Consider the following 20,032-nt stretch of genomic DNA (forward strand, 5'->3'; position numbering starts at 1 on the left):
TGCGAAGGTAGTGGAAGGGGTTCTTTTGAATCGGCTGAATGCTTGGGCCAAGCAAAATAACATAATGACCCCAGCGCAGTATGGATTCAGACCGGGACATGCAACAACTACGCAATGTCTGAATCTATACCTAATAAGTGGTAAATACACCCAAGCCAGAGAGGGAACGCTGTATATGGCCTTTATGGACCTCTCCTCTGCCTTCGACTGTGTCGAGAGGAGCAAACTTTGGGAAATCCTGCAAAACATGGGTGTAGAAAATAATCTAATCAATTTCCTGGCCGACCTACATAATGACACACGTGCTAATGTACGGTACACAAAAGACCTGAAAGTCACGAGAGAGTTTAATATTAACCGGGGTGTCAGACAGGGCTGTATTCTAGCACCCTTTCTTTTTAACTTGTACATCAATGGACTTGAGGATCATTTGGTAAAAACTAACACAGATTACCCTCGTATTGGGAGAACAGGGGTGCCGGTCCTACTATATGCGGACGACGCCGTTTTGATATCCAGAACCGCGTTAGGACTTCAAAAGTTGTTGAGTTCTTTCTTCCAATTCATGACCTCACGCGATTTGAATATCAATAACTCCAAATCCTTTATTATGACGGTCGGAAAAACCCCCAAAAAACGATATCCCTTTTCAGTCAACGGAGAAAGCATACCTTTCACAAAAACTTTTTCATATCTAGGAGTACTATTTGACCACAAACTCTCTTGGAGCCCTGCTATAAATAAAAAGAAAGGCGAGTTATTAAGAACCAACTTCGGGATATTGGACTTTGCACGTAAAATAGGTAACACACCAGTGTCCGCTATAATGAAATTATACCAGGCAAAAAGTGTAGCGGTGGCATGTTACGGGAGTGAGCTGTGGGGTTTCGCATCAGTAGAAGCTCTGGTAACACTAGAAAATAACTTTTTAAAACAGGTTCTGAGTTTACCCAAAAGCACCGCAAATTTCTCTGTTCATGAGGAACTGGGCACTCCGTACCTAGGAGACAGAATTGCTGCAAACCCATTGCTCTGCTGGCTAAACTGTTGGCGCAATGCACTTATACCCCTGACGCACAGCATCCTCGCTGAAGCCCTCACCTGGGAAGGACATCTTAAAATACCTTGGATGAACTATATCAAAAACTGTTGCAAAGACCTGGGTAGATTGGACTTATATTTAACACCACAGCATACTACAAAGAGTGATGTTGATTTTGTAAAGAACACCTTCATGTTAAAACGACAACTTGCCAGGGAAGATACTGAGATGAAGAAGTCTAGTGTTAGGAATCATACATTAACAAAGACAGGTGTGTTCTGTGAACCATATTTATCATGGAACATTTCTAGATATGACCGCTTTCTGTTGAGCAGATTCCGATTTGGCCTCTACCACCTGATTTTAGCTGTGCCAAGTGGAGCACATAAAGGCCAAGTGTTGCCAGCTTGCGGCTGCGACAATATGTCTCCGCAAGATCTGGCTCACTTTTTATTTCTATGTCCTTATTATTCAAGTCCTAGACAAATGTTTTTAAAACCCTTGCTTAAAAAGCTGAACTTTGTACAGATTAAGCCTGCACTTTTGTATCTTCAGATGCTGCCTGTTGACAGTACATTTTTTATCTGTAAGTTTTTAAAAACAGCCAGGAAGTTCAGATTAAGCATGGAAGGTTGATCCCTAGATGACTTGTACGTAATCTTGAAATTATGTCTTAAATAGGCATTTTTATTTCCATTTTTACATTGGCCTATTGCATTTTTAACCTTTCGCATTGTAACTTTCTTGTGAACTGTTAACTTTTATAAAATTGTGTGTTTTTAAATCCTGCATGAATTGTATAATAACTGTATTTTTGTGCTTTTATGACTGCTTTTCTGACAGTCGAATAAAGGATTTTGACAGACAGTACACCTACAGCAAAGGGTGATTACACGACTTTGCCCCAGCTGTCATGCAGCCAGTTGTGTCAGATTTAGGAGGCCAGCCAGGGGTGGCATAATACATGCTGCAGCCCCTGGCAGCCCTGGGTACACCTATGCCCTGAGTTACAGGGTCTGATAAGGTGGCCCAGTACCAATTGGTAGATGCACCTAGGGTACATGAGGTAATTTAGAAAGAGAACAGCCAGGCTGTGGGTCTGATTGGCAGGCCCACAGCCAGAGAAAGTCGTAAACCAGTGAAACAAAAGCAAAAAATCTGGGTGATCATAGGATTGCAGACCCTACTCTCCTACAATGGCCTAGCCAGGTTCCCTGACCACACTCTTGTCTGTGAGACTGGCATGGGGTTTGCCAACTTCACTACTGGACCCCACATTTTGGGAAAGTATAGACAAGAAGTTTTATTGAATGGTCAGAAAGTTGAGGCATTCAGAGACACAGGGGCCAGCCTCACCATGGTGAGTGACCATCTGGTCCCCTCTGCTCAACTGACCCCTGGTTTTACTTATCAGGTGACAGACATTCATGGAATGAAGAGAAGGCATCCCATGGCAGTAGTCAAGCTCAGCTGGGGTAATGTCACAGGGCCCATGAGAGTGGCAGTGACAGATAACCTACCTGTAGATTGCTTACTGGGGAATGACCTGGAACTCTCAGCATGGGCTGAGGTGGAACAAGAAACTCACTCCAGAATGATAGGCCTATCCAGACAGGTTAGTGGGGCAGTAATAGCTACAGCCCCAGTCCAAGCACCATTCCTCCCTGAAAAGGTTGGAAGGGCAGTGGTAGCCACTGCCCAGGCTCAGACAGACTTCCCTGAACAGGATAGGAAGACTGTGACAGTCACAGCCCAAACACAGACTGAGTGCCCTCCTGAAAAGGTTGGCAAGGTTGAAATGGTCTCAGCCTCTACTCAGACAGATAGTGAGGTTGTGAAGCCTGAAACGATGGATCACTCCACTCAAACAGAGAGCATTGAGGAGAAAGAAGAGTCTTCCCCCTCCCAGACACTAGGTGAGAGCCAGCCTCCTCGGAACTGACTCTACCCCTGTTGAAGGAACTGCCCCAGAGGTAGTCAGGCCTAGCCTGGCAGAGCCCCTGATGGCAGTGGACCCTTCCCAGGTGGGACCCAGTCTGGAGCAGGTAACCTGCACCTCTCTGCCCTGCCTCAGTCAGCCCAGGGCTGAAGAGATCAGGGAGGCCAGTGGTGGACCCCAAAGGGCCCCCTGTCCAAAAGAACCCCTTAATCAGCAGATTAGGATCACTGAAGCTGGTAAACCTAGCCAAGTGAAAATAAAACAGACTCCTGAGGGATCCCCCTCAAAAGTAGTTAGGGAACTCCCACAGCTGGACACTGTTGGGCACAGCCAAACATGGGGCCTAAAAACCCCAGACCTGACCTGTCCCTCCAGTAAGCCAAACAGAGGGACTCAGCCTCCAGCTTTAGGTAGCCAGAGGCTGACCCTGAGAGCTCAGTGCATCTCAGCTAAAGAAAGAAAGGCACACATGATGAATGGTGATTGGAGGAAGTTGAGCCCAAAGGTAGAGGAGCCTCACTTCAGTACTCCATCCCAGCATCAGCCTTCTTCTTTCCCAAGACACACCAGAGACAGAGATTCCCTATGGTGGAGACCCTCAGATACCCTTAGGGTGAGGGGTTGCCTAGTGGACCATGACACAGGGGGAAACCAAGCCAGAGCTGGTCCTTCCTTATATGGCCACTTAGGTAATAGAGGCTTACCTGGACAAGGATAGCCTTATCTCCTTTCGTTTGGGGGGGGGTTGTGTAGGAAGGTACCTCCTGACTATGGTTGCCCCCAACTTTTTGCCCTGTGTTTTAGCTGGTTTTGGACATAGTCGACCTGGGACCCTGCCAATCAGGACCCCAGGCCTACTGCGCTCTCTTTAAAATGGATTCCATGTACCCTAGGTACATTTCCAATTGGTACTGGGCCACCTTATCAGACCCTGTAACTCAGGGCATAGGTGTACCCAGGGCTGCCAGGGGCTGCAGCATGTATTATGCCACCCCTGGCTGGCCTCCTAAATTTGACACAACTGGCTGCATGACAGCTGGGGCAAAGTCGTGTAACCACACTTTGCTGTAGGTGTAGTATACCTATACCTAACCCTAAAATGGACACACAGATTCCTATCAGTCACTCCTATGGCAGGCCTTGACAATCCTGAAGGCAGAGTGCTTGGAATCGTGTGAGATGGTGCTCTGGCATGAGCTGAGCCTGTCTGCAGCTTGCGGAACCAAGTCCTAATAGCTGTTCCATGATATCGCATACCATATACTCTTAAGTGCATTATAATCCTCACGGTTAAATGCTAACTTTGGTATTGCTTTATCAAAACATGTCGAGTAAGGTGTCATACGAATTGGAATACTAACCCCTTGCCAATTCTGGCGACGGGGTTAGCATTCCACCCTTCTAGAGGGACACGACATGTATGTAACTGTGAACCCCGGTTAAAGTTAACTGAAGCCTCAGCTCCACAAAATGGATGCTGCCACCACAGACACGAGTCTGACCCCCTGCAGCTGGGAGTCCTTCCAGCGAGGGAACCTGGACAAAGGGTTTCCTGTCAGGATGCGGTGCTAGCACCGTCCCAGACATGGTTTTGTGTATCCTGGGTAGGCAGGGCTTTACAGGAAGGTGACTGCTGAGTGGCACCCCGGTGCTCACTACGCATAGGCCGGTCTGAACCAGTTCCAGGGGCACACCAGCCCCTGGCCTGGGGAAGTCCGGCATGGCTGAGGGGTGTAACCACCCCCCTCCTAGTCCCACCCATAGGCAGGACCTAGTCACCGGGTCAGCCCCCTTTTTTAGTATAAAGATGGGAGCGGGCCCCCTGTTCAAATTAGATCATCTTTGGAATCAAGACACGACTTTCTGCGAAAGGACTTCAAGATTTCTTCCTCAAGATTCTCCCTTGTGGCTAAGGAGTAGTCACCCTGCATCCGCAGGCACCATCCTAAAGAACACTGCGGTCTGCTGCAAGTCCTTCATCACGAATCCGACGACCCAGCTCGACGAGACCCGGCTTCCCTGGCACCTCTGACCTCTACTCACCTCTACAGCCAAGCTGAGAACCGTGAGTGCGACGAGACCTCGAGGGACCGACGATCGCCAAGACTGCACGACATCTTTACTGCAAGCCCACCGTGTCCTCCACGGGTGAGTGCTTTGGGGTCCGAGAAGCCCCGACCCTGCGCAGCTCCAGCACCCAAGATCAGCCTCCCTGCATCTCCACGATCTGCGTGGGGCCCTTCTGCTGTTTGCTGTGCACTGCGTTGTTTGGCTACTAGCCGGCTGGCTTGTGGCCTTCTGAACGACGCCCGACGACATCACTGCTGCTAGTCTGGTTGCTCCAGACTGGCCCTTGCTTCCTTCTTGAAGAGAGGCACCCCGGACCCTCCTGGTCCACTCCAGACGCCATTTTAGGTCCACCGCGTGGGCTTGAATTTGCCAAGGCTTTGTTGCCCAATCCTGGGTCCAGCGACGCCGACAGCTTCTATCTTCGTGGGACAGCTCGATCCTCCTTCCTGGTCGCCGACAACGCCTCCTGGTCCGTGAGATCTCCGAGCCCAGCGTCACCCACACGCCTTGTCGAGGCGGCTACCATCCGGTGCCCTCCTGGTGCCCACTGACTACTGGCTAGTAGTCTCGAACTTGGTCCCCTCTGCTTTCAGGTGTCATCTTCCATCGATCCAGGCTTGGATCCACCGAACTTTCTTCACTGGTCGCCTGCCAGCAACGAGGATTCCCGACGTCTTTTGAGTCCTATGCAGCTGCAGCCCCTGGGCTAGGTAACTTCGGCATTTCGGTGCCCCAGCATAGCCTCACTATCCAAGGGTCAGAATCTACTTTCGTTTTCTTCCTACCAGGTCGGGTTCGCCCGAGAACACTAACTTTGCAAATTCTAGCTACCATAGACTTTGTCCCGCATCTCGCGTGAGAGTGCACACACTGCACCCGAGTCCCCTGGGTCTCCTAGAAGTAATCTAACGATTCTATAGTCAAGTCCTAGCGATTCCAAAGCCTATTAGTACTGTACTTACCTGCTAGTAATTTCGCATTCCACTTTTCAAGTATATGGTTTTCCGTGCCCCTCGGGCATTTGTATATACTGTGCTAACTTAAGTATTTTTGTAAGAGTTTGGTTTGTGCTTAGTACCCTGTCCTCATAAAGAGTACAGGGCTGTTGTGATTCTTAATAAATAACTGTTTATTTTCATAACCCTTGTGTGGTGTCCTTTCACTTGGTGTTCAAGGGGTATATGTGGTATAACAGCTGGCTTAACACGCCCTCTCGAGTCTTTAGCCTTAGACTGCTCGTATCCACGCTACTAGGATAGCTGGTCTATAAGGTTGACTTACAACCAATCATCAATAAGGGTTGCTGGACTGATACATAGTGTTCACTAGAATAGTGACCACTGCATATCAGGCCACCTTCTCACAAATACCTCACTCTCTCTCTATTTCAATACCTCACTCTCTCTATCTCACTACCTCACTCTCTCTCTGCTAATGCAATAAGTATCACATACGCAAAAAAAAGCTAATGCCAATAGAAATGACAATGCCATTTATTTAGGGATATAAAACAGATTTAAAAAAATAAGCAATACCAATAGCTCTACCTGTAATATTGCCGAGACCATTATATTGTAAATGCTTGTTACAATTTTGAGGCCAGTATCCCTTGTCTGAATGGCTGGGACCGAATCCCTGTGCACCGTGTCGACTTGCCATTGCCAAGGCTTGTTGCCTCTGCACTCCAGAGATCTTTGGCCTACAAGAAGCTCCAGCCTCAAGTAAATCTTCCTGCCAAGTACAGCGTCCTCACCACATCCTCTGCACTGTGCCCGTTCGTTCTTGGTGAGTTGCTCAAGGTCCTCCTGTGATTCCTGTGCCTTTGACCTGTGAGTACTCCTAATGTTCTTCTCCTGCTTCAGTGGGCTCCCCTACTTGCTCTTGGCCTGCAGACTTTACTGCTTGTGGAGAGTCCACTGGACTTTGCTGGTCTCAACGTTGCTCTGTCTTCTTTCTCCATGCCAGTTGCGGCTACGAAGGCTTGTTGGTGCTCCTGCCAGACACTGACTCACTGTTGAACGACATCAAAAGTGGGACAGCTCATGCATACCTCCTGGTCTTCCTCAGCATCACCAGGTCAGCACAGCTGCATCAACAAGATCACCGTCAACTCATCTGAACCATCCGACATCGGTGGGCATTGCTCTTCCGTGCTGCTTGGTCACTCCTGAGTGGCATATACTCTGTCCCCTCTGCTTGCAGGTACTTCACTTCCAGAAACCACCCTTTAATTCCACCAGACTTCTTCACCTTCTTCTCCAGGGGCATTTTTCTCCAAGTCCTCCATTATCGTCTGAGGAGGTTTCCGACATCTCTTCATCCCTATGCACCTGGCTTCCCTGGTGTAGGTAACCTGGTCTCCGATGTATCCATGGGTGGGGTGGCTATCCTCTTCTGTCCTCAAGGTAATTCTGGGTCCTTTAGGAAGGGTCCTTCTTTTACAAAACTGCACTGCGACTTCTCAATTGACTTCCATTGGGTACACAACTGTGTTCCCACTCTTCACACAGCCTCTGTGGAATTCCTGGGCACTTACCTTGTGTCCCTTTCTCCTCTGGGTCTTCTGGTCCAAGTGTCGTCCTCTCCTGCAGTGCGCAATCCACTTTCTTATTATATGGGTTGGTCTCCCCCAGGAGACCACTGTTTTTTGTGTTGCTTACCTTATTGCAATTGAAGTATCATTGTGTCTTTGTGTTATGTCCCGGAAGGAGATATACCAATGTGTTAGTGAGTGTTGTATAATAAATAGACATATTTTTATATAAACACTCAGTGGTTATTTTTTGTTTAAACTATGTTACATGATTAAACCGACAAAACAAGCTGCTTAACACTTCTTCAAGATAAGCCTGCCCTCCACAACTACCACTTTAAGAGCTTTCTGTGGTCATCAAAGACCACTAAAACCACCTCAAGGGTTGCCTGGAATAGTGCAATGTGCAACACTTAAATAAGTGTGCACCATATAGTAAGCCAGCCTTGTACATTGGTGGTATCGGTGGGATTCGGCTGACGTAGGATCATCTCTCCCTCCTCCGTGAGGTCACAGCTCTCTTGGCGAGTAGAGGCTCCTCAAGGGAGTGCTTGGGAGGGGGGGACTGTTCCCATGAGGCACAGGGTCAGACTGATTTGCATATAGCCATGTCTGAACTGGGGTGGCAGAGTTGGCTAAAGAACGGTGATGAATTAAACCCAGATCTTTTGACTGGGTGTGAGTGTGTGATTGATTCAGATGCTCCGTCCATCACCACCCCCTTTTGTACTGCTTGTGGCAATAACATCTGTCAGGAGGGTGAACGAATTACAGGCCCCGTCATCCAAATCTCCTTACCTGACCATCTTCCCTGATAAGTTGGTGCTTAGCGCTAGGGCCTCCTCCTTACTGAAAGTGGTAACACCGTTCCACATTGGGCAATCATTCACCCTGCCCACTTTCTACGCTCTGCTGCATCCCTCTAAAAAAGATGAGCGACTCAGCCGTCTGAACCCAAAAAGAGCATTTTCGTTCTACCTTGGCTGCACAAGAGTCCCAGGCAGATGTTAAACTCTTAGTGGGGTACGCGGGAGCAAAGGAGGTTACTGCTGTGCAGAAAAAGACAATCTTGATGGGTCATCCTTAGCATCAAAATCTGCTTCACTTATGCCAAAATGCATCCTCCTGCAGGCTTAAGAGCTCATTCTACCAGAGCTGAGGCTGCTTTCACGACATTGCAACATGGATTCCCAGTCCTCGACATGTCTACAGTAACGTGAGCATCTCTACACATCTTCACCAAGAACTATTGCCTGGACAGTCAAGTCCGCCTACACAGTCAAGTCCGCAGGGAGGGATTTGTTGGCCGCTCTGTCCTGCAGGACTTCCTGGTCTAAACTTGTCCACAGTGCCTCCTCCAGGAATGGTATTGCTTGGGTATCTATTGAAAGGTAAGGAATCTGCGTCTACATGTCTCTATCAGATGGCCAAGTTAGTTACCTTCCTGACCCACCAATCCTCCCCATACTGCGTACAGGTTTTTAGGGTCAGGGCTGATCCCCTTCAGGGCCCTAGTTCAGAAACACACCGATGTTAGTGCACTTCATGGCTCTGCGCTCTTGTGGAAAGATGTGCAAAGTTACTGACGTCCGCGTGCCGAGGTGGCACTTACTTAGGTGATGCAGATGTCACTTCGGTGCCAACTACTTCACGCAGAGCCTACCGACGCCACCTACTCCTGGGAAGTTCAAAGGGAAGTATTTTACAGCTAGATCATGCCTCTACCAGATTAGGTGTTACCCGAAGGTAAGTAACTTGTCTGCCACAAAGAGACAAAGGGGTAGCTCCAGTGCTCCTGATTCGGAAAGAAAAGAACGGACATCTGCATACTTGGGGGGCACCTATATAGGTGAGTGCGGAGCCAAACTGAGCCACATGACAGCACGCAGGGGTACTGCTCATGCGCAAGTCTGCGTATCCAGTCCGACACTGGGAATTTCAAAGGTAAGGAATGTGCAGCTAGACGTCTATCAGATGTGTTGACTCAATTCAGAGAGTAAACCTCATCATGTAATTGGTTTGTGCGGTGGAGTTGTGTAGTTGACAGTGTATTTGAGTGTTTTATTCTCCCTTCTTTATTGAATCTCAGACTGAGCTAATTTGTTGAAGTGTATTTATTATCAATATTCATGTTTAGGCTCCTTTTCTTTCTCACATATTTGGTTTGGGTGTGTTGTATTGTATCATAATATTGATGGTATATGGTAAAAGTCCCTAATTTTCCACTACAAATCTCTTTTGAAATTGTGCCAATTTTTCTTTGAAGTCTGTCTACATTTGTGATCTCCATTACTAACCTGATTCAAGTGATGCCTGTTCAGGTAATCAAAGTTTAATTCTCCTATCCTTTGCTTCTGGGTAATTGGTGCCATACATGTGGCTTTGGGTGACTGTTAAAAGACCAGGTAACTGTGAACTAGGAGAAAAGTGTAAATCTTTTATTACTCCGGGTGATGTAACTGACATGTTTGAGAGAAAAACTCTTTGATTTATTATGCATTTAAAATAATGTCCTTTTGCAAATACCCGTGGACCTATTATTTTTCATTTAAACAGGTGGCTTTCAATCGAGTGGCCCGTGGAATGCTGCATAATGATCATATCACCTTTGCTATGCTGTTGGCCAGGATTCAGCTGAAGGGCACAATCGGGTAAGTATCACCTTTTCATTGAGAGAGTGTTTTGTCTGATAAAACCGATTACTCAGAATTTTTGGTAATGCCCTTAATAATGAATAATACTTACGACTGGGACAAAGCCTTACAGACTCCCCTGGAAGTAGCTATAAGGACATGTTTCAGGCTGATTCAGCACGTATTCCTCACAGATCCTATGCTTCCCGAATAGCTCACGTTAGAATGGGCAACTGTGTGCCTGACGAATGTGTGCAGGGCTGTAGCGAGAAAGGGTCTTTCTTCCATATATTATGGTCATGCCCCAGGATTCAAACGTTCTGGCAAGGCATAACCAGAGGGAAGATGACAGTAGTGGGTGAGACGGTCCCGCTAGAACCAAGGTGGCTCATCCTGGGAGTGACAGGTGAGACACATGGCCGCAATGGGCAAAAACTTGGCTGGCCTTGGCGGGAGGAGTGGCCAAGAGGAACATCGCCCGAGCATGGGGAACAGTGGCAGCCCCCACACTCACAGCTTGGAAGAAAGATCTAGACTGGTGCTATGGGGTGGATCTGAAAGAAACAGGTTAGTATTAGATTCCTTACCTTAGTATATCCCCAGGCGTCAGTCTGGATCCGGAAATTTTTGCGTAGCAATACCCCTGCGCGTCGGTAGGCGTCGTCTGCGGCTCCGCGGTTGGCGTCGTCGCCGGAGTACTTAGACACCGCCCTCGCGCGCTGACGTCAGTTCTTCTTTTTTTCGCGCCAGCAAGCGCCGATCCGGAAAAAGTGGTACCCTTAGTCAATTTTTGACTAAACTTTTTCGATCTTTTTGATTTGTTTTTCGAGTCGAACGACTCCATCGGTGCTGGTAGGGATGCCCGGGTTCAAACCCTGTGCCGAATGCAACCGACTGATGTCGGTTACCGACCCCCATCGCCGGTGCCTGCATTGCCTGAGGCCTGACCACGATGACCAAACTTGACGTCGAAGGTTAGACGGGAGCGGTCCAGTAAGCATCACGAGCTCCGGCAGTCGGCCCGCTCCGCTCGACGTCCTGGTCCGGAATCCGGTCGAGAGACCGGAGTCATCACTCGACTCGGCGAGTCAACACCACTCGTCGGGCTCCAAGTCCTCAGGTAAGAGGCACAAGAAGCTGAAGAGGCGACACCACTCTTCTGACGCACCTGACGCGGCCGGGGGTTTGGGCGACACCACCCACACGGCTCTGCCGGAGCAGCAGGTGTCGAGGCCTGCCCCATACCCGCCAGTCCCTGGGCAGAACGCGACGCCGGAGGAGATCGATGCCACGCCGGAGGAGATCGATGCCTTCCTCATGGCCATGAGGTCGTTCACTCCTCCGTCTGGTTCCGCGGCGCCTTTGGGCCCCGCGGTCCCGGCTGGGAGCTCAAGCGGGCCGGGTGCTTCGGCCCCGGCGGGTGGTAAGGCCCCGGCGACTTCGGTCCCGACGCTGCAGTGCCCCACTGGATCCGGTTTCGGATCCCGGTCGCCGCTGGTCGACCTTGAGACCCCGCCATTTGAACCTGAGTACCAGGAGATGAGTTGGATTGGGAGGGGTCTGAGGACCCTCTGGCACGGGTGTGCCAGTCTTTTCAGGACTGGGCAGGTAAGCTAGAGGATGCCAGTGGCTTGGACACTTCGCCCAACATTGGATTTGTCTCCCCTCCCTCCGTGGCTACGGAGGAGGGGGCTGCCTATAGTGTGGTGTTGACGCGGGCGGTCAAGGCCTTGGCTCTTGAGCTCCCCCTCACGGCTGTGAGGACTAACCTCCTCACTGAGGTCCTTGAACCGCAGGCAAGCTCTTCGGAGCCTCTGCTGCCGTTTAATGAGGCCTTGACTGACGTTCTTTCTGGCACTTGGTCCAGGCCTGCTACAGGTTCCCCTGTAGATAGGAACTTGGCCTGACGCCAAACGCCCGCACCGGGCGACCCTTGCTTCCTGTCCACCCTGGTCATCCAGGCCTCTAACTCCCAGACCGCATTCCCAACAGCCCAGCACGATCGGGAATCAAAAGGTACGAACAGTATGGTAAAAAGATGTTCTCCTCACTGAATTTGGGGTTGCGGTCAGTTAACACCGCGTGCCTTTTGGGCCGTTATACCCGCTCTCTGTGGGACACTGACGCGGACGTGCTTCCACAATGTCCGGAGGAGGCCCGGACTAAACTCGCCCAAGCCCTTAAGGAAGGTCGAGATGCGGCACGGTATTCCATCTGATGTGGGCTGGATACAACGGACTCGCTAGGCAGGGCGATTGCAACGACGGTGGCGGTTCGCCGCCACACCTGGCTGAGGTCCTCCAACTTTTCGGCTGATGTCCAGAACACCCTTATAGACATGCCGTTTGATGGCTGTCGCCTTCTTGTCGACAAGGCAGACAGTGCGCTTTAAGGACTCCAAGGCTACGGCCAAGTCCTTGAGCCTGTCGGCACCGTGCCAGCAACCTGCTGCCTTTTGCTCCTTTCGTTGCCAAGGAAGGGGCGCCCTCAAACGTCCTACCAGCCACGGGCCGCAGACTAACATCCAGAGCGGTGGCATATGTGGAAACCGGCGTGACGGTGCCTGGGGACAACGGCGAGGCCAGTCGACATCCACCCCCGCAGCATCCGCCTCAAAGCCCTCCTAGTCCGAGCTTTCAGGCCCATTTGATGCAAGTGGGGGGCAGGGTTTGCCATCACCTCCTCCACTTGCGCACCATCACATCGGACAGGTGGGTGCTGCAAATCGTCAGAAGGGGCTACTGCCTCCCCTTCGAGGCGACCTGTCCATCCATGCCACCTCGTTTCGGGGATCACTTGCAACTTCTGCAAGAGGAAGTACCGGCCTTCTTGGCCAAGGGGGCCATTGAGCGCGTTCCTGGGCCAGAAGTAGGGTGTGGTTGTTACTCCCACTACTTTCTGGTTCCCAAGAAGGGCAAAGGGGGCCCACGCCCTATCTTGGACCTACAGAACGTCAACTGCTTCCTCCGGATGGAGAAGTTCAAGATGCTGACTCTGGCTCAGGTCCTAGCTGCCCTGCACCCGGGAGACTGGATGGAAGCGTTAGACTTGCAGGGCCCGTATTTTCACATCCCCGGCCCACCAGCGTTACCTGCGGTTCACGGTAGGCCACGTGCACTTTTAGTTTACCGTGCTCCCCTTCGGCCTTACCAGCGCCCCACGGGTGTTCACGAAAGTGATGGCGGTGGTGGCAGCTCATCTGCGCAGGTTAGGGGTTTCAGTCTTCCCCAACCTCGACGACTGTTTGTTAAAGGTGGGCTCGCCCCAGACAGTCGTCAGCCACCTCCAGACTACGGCTGACCTCCTGCACCTGGTGGGGTTCTCCATCAATGTGCCGTAGTCACATCTGTGTCCCTCTCAGAAGCTCCTCTTCATCGGAGCGGTTCTAGACTCGGCGAAGTTTCAGGTTTATCCTCCCGAACAGCGGGTTCCGGATATTCAGGCTCTGATTTCGATCTTTCAGCCTTTATCCCGAGTGTCGGTCAGGTTGACGCTGCGGCTTCTGGGGCTGATGGCCTCCTGCATCCTTCTGGTGCATCACACCAGGTGGCGGATGCGGGCACTGTAGTGGGGCCTGAAGTTTCAGTGGCCCAGCATCAGGGCAACTTGTACGACCACGTCTTGATCTCAGAGGGCACTGCAAGACAGTTGCAGTGGTGGCTCACGGACTGCGATTGGGTCAGTGGCAGATCCCTCTCCCTACCCCAACTGGAGCACATAGTTATGACCGATGCGACTCTCCTGGGCTGTGGGGCCACATGGGAGAGGCGGAGATCATAGACCTCTGGTCTCCGGCGGAGTCCCGGCTCCACATCAACCTTCTGGAGCTGCGGGCGATCCGGCTTGCACTGAAAGCATTCCTCCCCTCTGTGCGGGGGAGTGTAGTGCAGGTGTTAACGGACAACACCACCGCCATGTGGTACTGCAACAAACTTGGCGAGGTGGGGTTGTGGACCCTATGCCAGGAGGCTCTACGCCTCTGGCAATGGCTGGAACATCAGGGCGTGACTCTGGTGGCTCAACACCTGGCAGGTTCCCTGAACGCCAGGGCGGATAAACTCAGCTGTCTGTGCATGATGGATCACAAATGGCGTCTGAATTCTGACATGGCGCAAGGTCTCTTTCAGCAGTGGGGATAGCCTTGGTTAGATCTATTCGCCACAGAAGAGCACGCGCAATGTCCTCAGTTCTGCACGTTGGAATTTCCAAGGCGGCACTCGCTCTGAGACGCTTTTCGTTGCGAGTGGAGTTGCGGTCTGTTGTACACCTTTCCGCCTATACTACTTCTACCCAGAGTGCTGAAGAAGATCAAATGCGTCCGGGCCCAAATCATCCTTGAGGCTCCGAACTGGGCACGAAGATACTGGTATCCCGATCTACTCAGCATGTCAGTCGATCCCCCGATTCCTCTGCCTCATCAGGAGGAACTTCTGTTGCAGCAGCAGGGGATGGTCCTCCACCCGAACCTGTCCAGTCTCCACCTCCATGCGTGGAGATTGAGCGGTGACAGTTGAGGCCATTTGACTTGCCTCCTGAAGTCTGCGATGTAATTCTACCAGCCAGGCGTCCCTCCACAAAATCGGTATACGCCTGCAGTTGGAACAAATTTGTGGCATGGTGCTGCAAAGGCTGTGGATCCACTCTCTGCCCCTCTTTCTGAGGTTCTCCTCTTTCTTCTTTCTCTTGCCCAGCAGGGCTCTGCTCTGGGCTCTATTAAGGGCTACCTCTCTGCCATTTCCGCCTTTTTGAGGCTTCCTGATCAGCCCTCTTTGTTCAAGTCCCCAATTGTAAATAGGTTCTTGAAGGGCATCACTCATATGTCCCCCCTCCCCCCCCCCCGCCCCCCCCTGTTCCTTTCGTGATGCCGCAGTGGGACTTGAATCTGGTTCTGACTTATCTGATGTGCGCTCCCTTCGAGCCACTTCATAACTGTACTCTTCGTCGTCTTTGTGAGAAGGTGGCCTGATATGCAGTGCTCACTATTCTAGTGAACACTATGTATCAGTCCAGCAACCCTTATTGATGATTGGTTGTAAGTCAACCTTATAGACCAGCTATCCTAGTAGCATGGATACGAGCAGTCTAAGGCTAAAGACTCGAGAGGGCGTGTTAAGCCAGCTGTTTACCACACATATACCCCTTGAATACCCAGTGAAAGGACACCACACAAGTGTTATGAAAATAAACAAGATATTTATTAAGAATCACAACAGCCCTGTACTCTTTATGAGGACTGGGTACTAAACACAAAACAAAACTCTTACGAAAATACTTAAGTTAGCACAGTATATACAAATGCCCGAGGGGCACGGAAAACCATATACTCTGAAAGTGGAATGCGAAATTACTAGCAGGTAAGTACAGTACTAATAGGCTTAGGAATCGCTAGGACTTGACTATAGAACCTTCAGATTACTTATAGGAGGCCTAGGGGACTCGGGTGCAGAGTGTGCACTCTCACGCGTGATGCGGGACAAAGTCTATGGTAGCTAGTAATTGCAAAGTTAGTGTTCTCGGGCGAACCCGACCTGGTAGGGAGAAAATGAAAGTGGATCCTGACCCTTGAATAGTGAGGCTATGCTGGGGCACCGAAATGTCCAAGTTACCTAGCCCAGGGGCTGCAGCTGCATAGGTCTCGAAAGACGTCGGGAATCCTCGTTGACGGACCAGGAGCCTGGAAGAAAGAAGTTGCTGGCAGGCGACCAGTGAAGAAAGTTCGATGGATCCAAGCCTGGATCGAAGGAAGATGACACCTGAAAGCAGAGGGGACCAAGTTCGAGACTACTAGCCAGTAGTCAGTGGGCACCAGGAGGGCACCGGATGGTAGTTACCTCGACTAGGTGAGTGGGTGACGCTGTGCTCGCAGATCTCTCGGACCAGGAGGCGTTGTCGGCGACCAGGATGGAGGAGCGAGCTGTCCCACGATGGATGAAGCTGTCGGCGTCGCTGGACCCAGGATTGGGCAACAAAGCCTTGGCAAATTCAAGCCCACGCGGTGGACTCAAAATGGCGTCTGGAGTGGACCAGGAGGGTCCGGGGTGCCTCTCTTGAAGAAGGAAGCAAGGGCTAGTCTGGAGCAACCAGACCAGCAGCAGTGATGTCGTCGGGCGTCGTGAAGAAGGCCACAAGCCAGCCGGCTAGTAGCCACACAGCGCGGTGAGCACGCAAAAGCAGAAGGGCCCCACGCAGATCGTGGAGATGCTGGACGGCTGATCTTCGGTGCTGGAGCTGCTCAGGGTTGGGGCTTCTCGGACCCCAAAGCACTCACCAGTGGAGCACACGGTGGGCTTGTTGCAAAGAAGTTGTGCAGTCTTGGCGATCGTCGGTCCCTCGAGGTCTCGTCGCACTCACAGTTCTCAGCTTTGCTGTAGAGGTGAGTAGAGGTCAGAGGTGCCAGGGAAGCTGGGTCTCGTCGAGCTGGGTCGTCGGATTCGTGAAGAAGGACTTGCAGCAGACCGCAGTGTTCTTAGGATGGTGCCCGCTTGATGCAGGGTGACTACTCCTTAGCCACAAGGGAGAATCTTGAAGAAGAAATCTTGATGTCCTTTCGAAGAAAGTCGTGTCTTGATTCCAAAGATGATCTAATTTGAACAGGGGGCCCGCTCCCATCTTTATACTAAAAAAGGGGGCTGACCCGGTGACTAGGTCCTGCCTATGGGTGGGACTAGGAGGGGGGTGGTTACACCCCTCTCCCATGCCGGACTTCCCCAGGCCAGGGGCTGGTGTGCCCCTGGAACTGGTTCAGACTGGCCTATGCGTAGTGAGCACCGGGGTGCCACTCAGCAGTCACCTTCCTGTAAAGCCCTGCCTACCCAGGATACACAAAAACCATGTCTGGGACGGTGCTAGCACCGCCCCTGACAGGAAACCCTTTGTCCAGGCTCCCCTCGCTGGAAGGACTCCCAGCTGCAGGGGGTCAGACTTGTGTCTGTGGTGGCAGCATCCATTTTGTGGAGCTGAGGCTTCGTTTAACTTTAACCGGGGTTCACAGTTACATACATGTCGTGTCCCTCTAGAAGGGTGGAATGCTAACCCCGTCGCCAGAATTGGCGAGGGGTTAGTATTCCAATTCGTATGACACCTTACTCGACATGTTTTGATAAAGCAATACCAAAGATAGCATTTAACCGCGAGGATTATAATGCACTTAAGAGTATATGGTATGCGATATCATGGAACAGCTATTAGGACTTGGTTCCGCAAGCTGCAGACAGGCTCAGCTCATGCCAGAGCACCATCTCACACGATTCCAAGCACTCTGCCTTCAGGATTGTCAAGGCCTGCCATAGGAGTGACTGATAGGAATCTGTGTGTCCATTTTAGGGTTAGGTATAGGTATACTACACCTACAGCAAAGGGTGATTACACGACTTTGCCCCAGCTGTCATGCAGCCAGTTGTGTCAAATTTAGGAGGCCAGACAGGGGTGGCATAATACATGCTGCAGCCCCTGGCAGCCCTGGGTACACCTATGCCCTGAGTTACAGAGTCTGATAAGGTGGCCCAGTACCAATTGGAAATGTACCTAGGGTACATGGAATCCATTTTAAAGAGAGAGCAGTAGGCCTGGGGTCCTGATTGGCAGGGTCCCAGGTCGACTATGTCAAAAACCAGCTAAAACACAGGGCAAAAAGTTGGGGGCAACCATAGTCAGGAGGTACCTTCCTACAGTCTTACTCTCAAGACTGAATTCCTCGTTGCCATCACCTCTGCCAGGAGAGTGAGTGAGCTCCAGTCCCTTTCTTCACAACCCCCTTTCCTTTCTGTCCATCCGGACAAAGTTGTGTTGCGGACGCAACCCTCTTTCCTGCCCAAGGTAGTCTCAGCCTTCCACATCGGGCAGTCCATCACCTTGCCCACCTTCTTTCCGCCTCCGCATCCCTCGAAAGAGCAAGAGAGGCTCCACCGTCTGGACCCAAAATGTGCGCTCTCATACAATCTAGATCGCACACGCCAGTTCCAGGTGGATGACCAACTCTTTGTTGGTTAAGTGGGTGCTAAGAAAGGTCGGGCGGTGCACAAACGAACCATTTCTCGATGGGTAGTCTTGTGCTTCAAGGCTTGTTACTCTCTGGCTAAAAAAGAGCCTCCTGTGGGGCTGCACGTCCATTCCACTCTGGCCACGGCAGCTACTACTGCCCTGGGTCAGGGAGTCCCCTTGCAGGACATGTCAGGCAGCTACGTGGGCCTCACTGCACACGTTTGCTAGACACTACTGCCTGGACAGCCAAGTCCGGAGAGATGGCTTTTTCGACTGTTCCGTTCTCCAGGACTTTCTGGTATGATTATTGGTTCGCAGACTCACCACCGGGGTTGGTATTGCTGGGGTATCTATTCTACGTTAAGGAATCTAATACCTGTTTCTTTCAGATGCACAAGTTACTTACCTTCGGTAACGATATATCCGTAAGATACAGTAGTTAGTATTAAATTCCTTACCGCCCCACTCATCCTCCCCGTTCTGCGGACCGATATCTAGGGTTAAGGTCATCCCTTCTCAGGGCCCTACTTTCATGGCACCAGTGTTAGTTTTTAGGTCGAGCAGACCTGGATTCAATGCGTAAGCATTGATTGCTGTCTGCTTCAGACCTATTGTCAGCCGTATTTGGGAATGAAGACCCGAGTCAGACGCGCGCTTTTGCAGTCTCAGTTTTGACCGCGGGAGCGCGCGTCTGAGCCTCGCTTGCGCAGACGAACTCACAGCCCCTTCTTTCGCTTCCCTCGCATGCATTAACGGCGCACACACACAGACACAGCCAGCCCCCACCCCTCTGCACGCACGCACACACACACAGGAGCGCGCACACATACACACGCTGCCGCCCCCCACCCCCCTGCGCACACACGGACACGCACGCATACACACGCCGCCGCAGCCCTCTACCCTCCCATCCAGCCCCCAACCCCTCCCCCCCAGGGGGAGGGGCTTTGCCGATCCTTACCGGGGCTCTTCAGATTGTAGCGGGCTTCCATGGCTGCGGCTGCGGGTGCTGCTCTCCCGGATGCTCGTGGTGTGCCGGGTTCATGTCAGTGTTCCGCCGCCCCAGGTTTAGCCCTGACGTGGCACCAAGTTCGTGGCCCTGCCCCGGTGCTCACACTAACGCTGCAAGCTGCGGCGCCCAGGGATGTGATGTCAGATCCAGCCGCTGACTGTGTCCTTCAGTGCAGCGCCGACATAGAAAAGGGACTGGTGCGGCGGAGAAAGTGCAAGCGAAACTGCAGGAAGGGTAGGCGACGCAGAAATTTTGTTATTCCTGTGTTTGTGGTGAACATCTGAGTCACAGAAACACTTGTTCACGCTTTTCATGCTGTTGTCTTTGCCTGAGCATCTGTTAGCTTCTAGATCCTCTGATGTTCTCACAAAACAAATTCTTGTGGTTGTCTTTTTGTAAAAAAACGAGTCAAGCGAGCTAACTTTAGAATCTGTCTGAGGCTTGTTTACTTATGTTATGACACCGTGTTTATAAAGTACGGCGCACACAGCCAGAGAAGTAGTCTACCGTTGATCTGGAGCACACCTCTAGAATGGATCCAGAGTGTAATTGTAAAGGTGCATATGGACCCATGCCATGGCCCCAGAAGGAAGCTTGTTGGGATAAACCTTTCTGCTTGATTAAACAGCGCTGCGTTATCGCTTCCGTTTGTGGGGCGGCGTTCACATGTTCAGCTGCACACACCGTGAGGTTTAGTCGGTTTTATCATTGGTGCGGCAGGTGCAGCGCGCCGAAGCCCACTAAACCCTGATTCTTGCTGGATTGCATTGTTCAAACAGCAGCCAGGGGGTCCATTCCCACGCTAAGGCATGCGCAAATGCAC

At 51.3% G+C, this 20,032-nt stretch overlaps 1 protein-coding gene across 1 annotated transcript in view; it reads left to right on the forward strand.

Moving 5' to 3' along the window:
• The window catches only part of DYNC1H1 (dynein cytoplasmic 1 heavy chain 1), a 1,654,074-nt gene that overhangs the window by 1,122,094 nt on the left and 511,948 nt on the right, over positions 1–20,032 (forward strand). Inside the window, exon 62 of the mRNA XM_086937823.1 lies at positions 10,141–10,235. Coding sequence (XP_086793949.1) covers positions 10,141–10,235 — 95 coding nt within the window. The remainder of the gene's footprint in view (positions 1–10,140; positions 10,236–20,032) is intronic.

The sequence above is a fragment of the Lissotriton vulgaris genome, chromosome 9, assembly GCF_964263255.1.
Source record: "Lissotriton vulgaris chromosome 9, aLisVul1.2, whole genome shotgun sequence".
NCBI classification, from domain to species: Eukaryota; Metazoa; Chordata; class Amphibia; order Caudata; family Salamandridae; genus Lissotriton; species Lissotriton vulgaris.